The sequence below is a fragment of the Vipera ursinii genome, assembly GCF_947247035.1.
Source record: "Vipera ursinii genome assembly, chromosome: 1".
In the NCBI taxonomy this organism is placed as follows: Eukaryota; Metazoa; Chordata; class Lepidosauria; order Squamata; family Viperidae; genus Vipera; species Vipera ursinii.
The window spans coordinates 172,507,948-172,514,767 of record NC_139512.1 but is presented as its reverse complement, the minus strand read 5'-3'; the positions used below and the strand labels follow the sequence as shown (position 1 = coordinate 172,514,767).

General features: G+C 45.7%; 1 protein-coding gene across 1 annotated transcript in view; it reads right to left on the bottom strand.

The window, feature by feature from the left end:
* Positions 1 to 20: 20 nt before the first annotated feature.
* The window catches only part of SLC39A10 (solute carrier family 39 member 10), a 38,283-nt gene continuing 31,483 nt past the window's right edge, over positions 21 to 6,820 (bottom strand). Inside the window, exons 7-10 of the mRNA XM_083366544.1 lie at positions 5,895 to 6,272; positions 4,701 to 4,781; positions 2,426 to 2,616; positions 21 to 1,573 (exon numbers count right to left, since the gene is read on the bottom strand). Coding sequence (XP_083222670.1) covers positions 1,415 to 1,573; positions 2,426 to 2,616; positions 4,701 to 4,781; positions 5,895 to 6,272 — 809 coding nt within the window. The 3' untranslated portion in view covers positions 21 to 1,414. The remainder of the gene's footprint in view (positions 1,574 to 2,425; positions 2,617 to 4,700; positions 4,782 to 5,894; positions 6,273 to 6,820) is intronic.

Genomic DNA, 6,820 nt, shown 5'->3' with positions numbered 1-6,820 from the left:
GAGTAGAAAGAAAGTTTTTTAAAAAACACAATGAAAGCAACCTCCGAAAGGGGGGGCCTTGGGGAGAAAATTCTCAATGTCAAGCAGCTGCCGAGGCCTCCACGTTTAGGTGGCATGGCACTGAATTTGTATGTTCGAAACTATCCTCAAGAATCATGTAAAACGACATGAAAAAAGGGGCTGCTGTCCCCCCCCCAAAAAAAGCTTGAGGCAGGACCTCCCTCAATTAACAGAGAAGAAAGTACGAGCCGCTCAAAAACAGCATCGCTGCCTGCTCCGCAACTGCAGCCAGGGGATTGGAGGAAGTCCACAAGCGCAAAATATTTAGCTATCTGGCATTTCGCTAAGCAATCTCCACAAGCTAGCGCGAAACAGCTAATACTTTCCAACCCCCACGCCTCTCCAAGGTGCCCAGACACCCTCAGGCTTGATTCAGAGATCTGCAGCCTGCTTATCCTTGGGCTTCAAAAGGACAAGAGTGCAATACTGCGTCACCGCCCTAAGAACGAAGGGGCTCAAAAGATCGGCAAAGGAGCCAGCAACTGCAGAGCCGCGTAGTAGTGGCTGCAGATAAGAACACACGCTGGAAACCCTGTATGAAAAGAGCTGATTGGCAAGGAGTGAGAAAAAGGAAGGAGGAAAGTTCAATCCAGGACGGAGAAAAGGGGGAAGAAAAATTCAATCCAGTGGCTGAACCAGAAAAACCACATGGTTTCACTTTGGTCATACCATTCAGCACAGTGCAAAAGAGCTGACCGAGCAGGCAACAAGGCTGGGAGCAAATGCAATCCAATAATAACATGCTAGAAACAATTCATCCTTTTTGCTTTGTTTTTTTGTTTTTTTTTAAAAAAAACATTGAAAAGGTGACCTTTCCCGGAATGGTTCTAGTTGTACACTGCCAACTAATTTCAGTTGCGAGCCTGTGTGTGTGTGCGCGCGCTACGGGCTGAGACAAGGAGCCCGGGGAATGATCTAGCTTGGCATGTGAATTCTGTGGATAAATAAGGGTGCCTTTCACCATTTGCTCAAGTACAACACAAAAGGCTTTTGTCAGCACGGGGTGTGTGATTTTGGCTGCACGTTGCCAGAGCCAAATAGAACCGATATGTTTGTAACAGCATCTCATGCATCATGTTTACATGCTCTGCTTCCAACATAACCTGATTTTTTTTAATTATTATTTTAAAAAGAAAACACTGGACCAAATCAATCCTATTTTGTTTGTGTCTTCCCTTTCCATTAGCTAGAAAGAAGCAGAGCCTGTTTAAACAGATACCAAAATACGGTTACGGATCAATCGGAGTGTGTCACTGCTTTGTCTGGGAACTGATGTGCACACAGTATCACAGGGCAGACTAAAAAAAGTCTTACAGTAGCATGACTGCAATCACAGTTGAGTACTGGAAAAGTTTCAAAACTTAATGTCCAACACTATTTTGTCTTCATAAAGAGCAATCACGAGCATGATGGCAAAACCAAGGACGAGCCCCAAGTTCTGGAGGATGAATTGACCCACTGGACAGTAACCGTGCTCTTCGTTGTCTCCATCGCCATGAAGCATCTCCGGAAGCTGAAAGGAAGGAAAGGTCTGAATTAACCCTTTTTTAAAAATCAGGCAGTCCCCATCTGCAATTCAGAAACCAAGAAGGAAACTCTGCTTTGAAATGATGGATCTGCACTGACAGAGGGGCTGGGACAGTCTCGCTGGCTGAGGCTGCTTTTCCCACGAACTTCTCCTGCCACGGAGTTCTGCGCATTACTTCTGTGGCTTAAACTCTGATTTCTGGAAACCCCAAGCTATATATGCACAAGCAAGCTTACTTCACTTTCCTGCATAATCAAGGATTCCAGTATTACAATCACAGAACTGGTTTTATTAGTTTCTCCATTTATCTTAACCCCAATTTATCTGGGGGGTGAAAATAAACTGCTACCCATCCAGCCAAAGGAACTTTGGACGGCAAGGTATAACCTTGTCCACGTTCATTTTTCTTGGATTTACAAGCAGATGCGGCTATTCTTAGCTTATAGTTCAACTACTACTCCCTCCCTGATTATTGTTGCTGCTCCCTTTGGACAAATGGTAGCCTTCAACTGCCATCTTCTAATTATAGGAATCATCCCACCAAACATTCTTCAACTCCATTATTTGCTTTTCCGTGCTAGGAATCCACGGTCATTCCTGGTCCATCCTCTTGTGTGCAAGCGATTCCCATTCTGGCTCTTTCTATCTAGGCCCCTCTTTCTTCTTTTGTGAAAAACTGCTCCCTCACTGACCTCCCATGTGGCCTGGGTCTTCTGGAATTAGCAGAGCTGCATGGGCCAAAGGGGTCTTCCTCAGCCTGGGAAACCTGCAAGACTCCAAACGCTGCCCTACCCGAAAGGCCGCAGGCACACAACACTACATGTTAGAGGAACTTACCATGTCCACAAGGGCCACGTAGAGGAACATGCCAGCAGTGACTGCAAAGATCCAAAGAGTGATATTATTCGCATATTGTCCCACAGCTGTTCCTATTAGCATTCCCACATAAGCCATCATCGCCGAGAGGAGGTTGTAAACGATGGCCTGCTTCACAGTCATGCCCGCCTTCAGAAGTACAGCAAAGTCACCTAGCGGAAAGGCAAAAGCGATAGCACAATCGCAGGCTTATCCAGTACAATCAGGGACATTCTTACGAAAAAGATCCCTGGCGCTTTCTGTCTTTGTCTCTAGATAGATAGATAGATAGATAGATAGTTTTCTAATTCATTTCTTGGCTAAGTAAAAATTCTGGTGGTTAATGCTGTTGACTAGGGAATAGCATGACAAGGAAGAGAACATGCTGCAGAAGGGAGAGAGGCATGCAACCCTTGAGTTGCCCCCAAAGGCGTGACCATTCAGTAACAGTCTAGCCCAGGGGTAGGCAACCTCGGCTCTTTTATGACTCATGGACTTCAACTCCCAGAATTCCTGAGCCATGCTGGCTCAGGAATTCTGGGAGTTGAAGTCCAAGAGTCATAAAAGAGCCGAGGTTGCCTACCCCTGGGCTAGCCGTGTTATTCCTTTATATCTCTATATCAGAGTGCCTGCCATCCATTACTGTTACATTTGGCTGCCTTTATCCTAACAAAACAGGAATGATCTCTTGGACAAAGGACTGGCTAGCAATTCAGCTGCTGTTGCTGCTATAAAAACAACGACCATGTTGGTAAAGCGAATGCAGAGTTTGTTACAGGATAAATTGCAGAAATAAAAAGAGAGAATGAAAACCCAAAGCAGCAATGCGTAAGGGACAAGAGGCAGTTGACATCTTTTAAAGGCTGTAAACATGATCAGCTGATCCTTTGCCGAACTTCTGGAACTGAACAGGGGACCGCACAAAACTGCTCTGTGCCTGTGACTGGATTTGTGACAGTGAAAGAAGAGAAAGACAGTGAAACCTGCTAGACAACGAAGCCCAGCATTATCCCCGAGACAGCGAAGCACACAGGGGGGCAAAAGGAAATTCTGCTAAAACCACAACGCTAGAAACTTAAGTTTACCCTGTGAGAGAGGAGGACGACAAGACATCTGAACGGAAGAAAGATATGCACGGGGCTGTGAACAAGATATCGTGTCTGTACAATGCAAGATTTGGACAGACTGTGCATATCTCCCTTACACGCTACACTATCCATTCCTACATTCAGTCCACTTAGCGGGCAGACCTTTCTCAATTTCAAGACATTCCCATTATCCAAAAATATCAGCCAAGCCCAGCACACATAAGCAGTCCAGGAACTTTTACATATGAACCACCTATTCTGTGGAAGCAGCTTCCAAGCCTATCAGACACAGAAACACCATGGGCCTCCTTCCAATAAAGTCTGCTCAGCATTCCTTTTATCTCCAGCAATGCTGCTTGGCTTCAAGCGGGCGGCAGCAGGGGCCAACCTGGGGAAGAAGGCCACAAGGTCCTCCAGAGATACTTGCAGCCAGAACTGCTGGCCTCTTATGATTTAACAGCTTTTTTTTTAATATGACTACAGCTGCTTGTGTTTTTTTCTTTTCCACCGCTTTTCTGAAATACCTCGGTGTACACAAGCGCGCCAGACCTTTGTCCACCTGGCAGTTTTCATTTCTACTGGCGTCAACCTGAATTACGATTTTTATTTTCACCGTTCCTCAGCTGAATTCTGAAATGAGCAAGGCCTTCACTCTTAAGAAAGCAGCTGCACTAGCTCTATGGCTAAAACCAAATAGGTTCTGGGTATCACGAGCTAAGAAGGGATGCGGTGGCTCAGTGGGTTAGGATGCTGAGCTTGTCGATCAGAAGGTCGGCAGTTTGGCGGGTCGAATCCCGAGTGCCGCATAACAGAGTGAGCGCCTGTTACTTGTCCCAGCTTCTGCCAACCTAGCAGTTCGAAAGCACGTAAAAAATGCAAGTAGAAAAATAGGGACCACTCCGGTGGGAAGGTAACAGTGCTCCATGCCCCTTTGGCGTCTAGTCATGCCAGCCACATGACCACGGAGACGTCCTCGGACAAGCGCTGGCTCTTCGGCTTTGAAACGGAGATGAGCACCGGCCCCTAGAGTCGGAAACGACTAGCACGCATGTGCGGGGGACCCTTTACCTATCACGAGCTATATAAATAATCACATCTATTAATAAAGCATTTTTTGATTCACAGACCAAAGAATAAAAAGCACAGCTGACATCACATTAGCTGATTACCCAATTCATGAGGGAGTTCATGACAAAACACCGCTACGGATGTGCTGATTCCTCCAGTTAAGCCAGCACTGAAAGCAGCTCCTGGAAAGGAGAGGGACGAGGGTAGAGGACCAAACAAAATACAAGTTTTCAATTGGTTAGCTTGACAAGGCTATTTTTAAAGGAAACCATCAGTGATGATGAAGGCAGCATTCTTGGCTGAGAGATTGTCAGGTTAACTAGAAAAGTAATGGCTCAAACGCTCACGTTTTCACTTCAAACTACTGAAACGGGTTCATGGGTCTACACGCTAGGGCAGGGGTGTCAAACTCAATTTCATTGAGGGCCGCATCAGCATTGCGGTTGCCCTCAAGGGGCCAGGTGGGTGTGGCCTGGGTGGGCCGTTCCTTCACTGTTTCCAGGATGGCTTCGCGGGCCACATGAAACCACTTCGGGGCCGGATCCGGCTCCCGGGCCTTGTGTTTGACATGTCTGCGCTAGGGGAAAAAGGAGTTTCTCGGGAATTTGAGAGAATGGACGTCGGAAACTTGACACTTACAAGGCTCCAAAGAACCATTTCAGACCCAACTCAGGTCAAGAAAACTCAAATCTGGAAAACTCTGCTTCGGGCTTTGGATACTTACAATGTATTGACACAGGAGTCAGATTTGCCCTTCCTCCAATCAACAGATCTCAGTTGGGCATATTGCCCTGCCCTGCCCTGCCCCCCCCCCCGAAGCAGGAAGATTACATCGCCAAATGCATTTATGAGCCCCTTTTGGAGTGAGGCAGCTATATCACAGGAAAACTTCCAGAGATATGCCAAGGGATCCATAATCAAGAACTCACAAAGAGAAAGTGGCATTTCTTAACCTAACTGCAATGCTTCCCGTGGCCCATACGAACTAGCAAATAATTTGTGGCTGCAGAGGAAGAAAAAAAAGCCTTTGCTGCCTTGAAAAGGACTGAGGAAAATGAAGAGTAGGCCTTTTATCTACTGAGGTGCTGCATAATCTGGCAGGATAAATTACAGGATATAGAGCCTTATTTAGCACCCCGACTTCCCCTGATGAATCTCTCTCGTGTTCTTTTTCCTCTCTAAATCAGACACCCGCGAGCCCATTTTATTTTTCTCGCTGCAAGTTCATTTGTTGCAAAGAGCATCTCATCTCATCCAATCCTATCCCCCATGTCCAAGCCTTTTGTTTTGCTTACCAATGGCCAAGCCGTCGCTAAAATTGTGGATCCCATCTCCCATTATTACCATCCAGGCAATATTAGCTATTCCGGTCTCTTTTAAGTCTTTGCCAGAATGGCAGTGTCCATGAGAGTGATGGGAATGTTTATGTGGCCAGAGATGGTTGTGCTTCCTCGCTATTATTTTAACATCTCGATGATGGCTCCCATATTCCACATCTGAAAGATTGTTGCTCTGGGCATTATGAGAGAGGTCATTATGGGAGTGGAGCATCCGATTTTCCTCCTCGGTAGTAGACGGTTGGAAGGCCTTTGGCAGAGAGTCAAGGTGGCCATCCAAATCTGTTAATTCAGTTTCATTAAGTCGATCATCAGACAGTACAGAATCATCTGCTCCTGAAGGGAATGAGCCCAAGAAATATGTAAGTTAACAAGGGATGACTAGGAAGCATTAATTAGGATAGCAGTGCTTAGCCTTTCCCAGGAATACTAAATGGAGATATTTGAGGGAGCCTTATATTTGAAAGTCATGCTGCTGATCTTGATTACAACGTAGAATATTGCTTAACGTACAGCTACAAACACTTGACATTACATGGGGTAGGAGAGGGGGAAGAGAGGTGTTTTTATGTGAGACAGAAGAGATGGAACCAGAAAACCTACTGTACATTAAGCGCAACATGCTAAAATATATTTAATGTGTTTGCATGTACATAAATGAAATGAAATGAACCTTTATTGTCAAAGTACAACCATGTATACATTGAGATTGGCTGAGCCTCCCTTCATGCCCCCACCCCCAACTTACAGTGACACAAACCCTCCATCTTAATACACCATGTGAGCTAATTGCACAACACACCGGCCTCGCAAGTCAATCATGCATAAAGTTTATAAAATTATATCCCGTTCAAAAGCCTAACAGCCCATGGATAAAAGCTGTT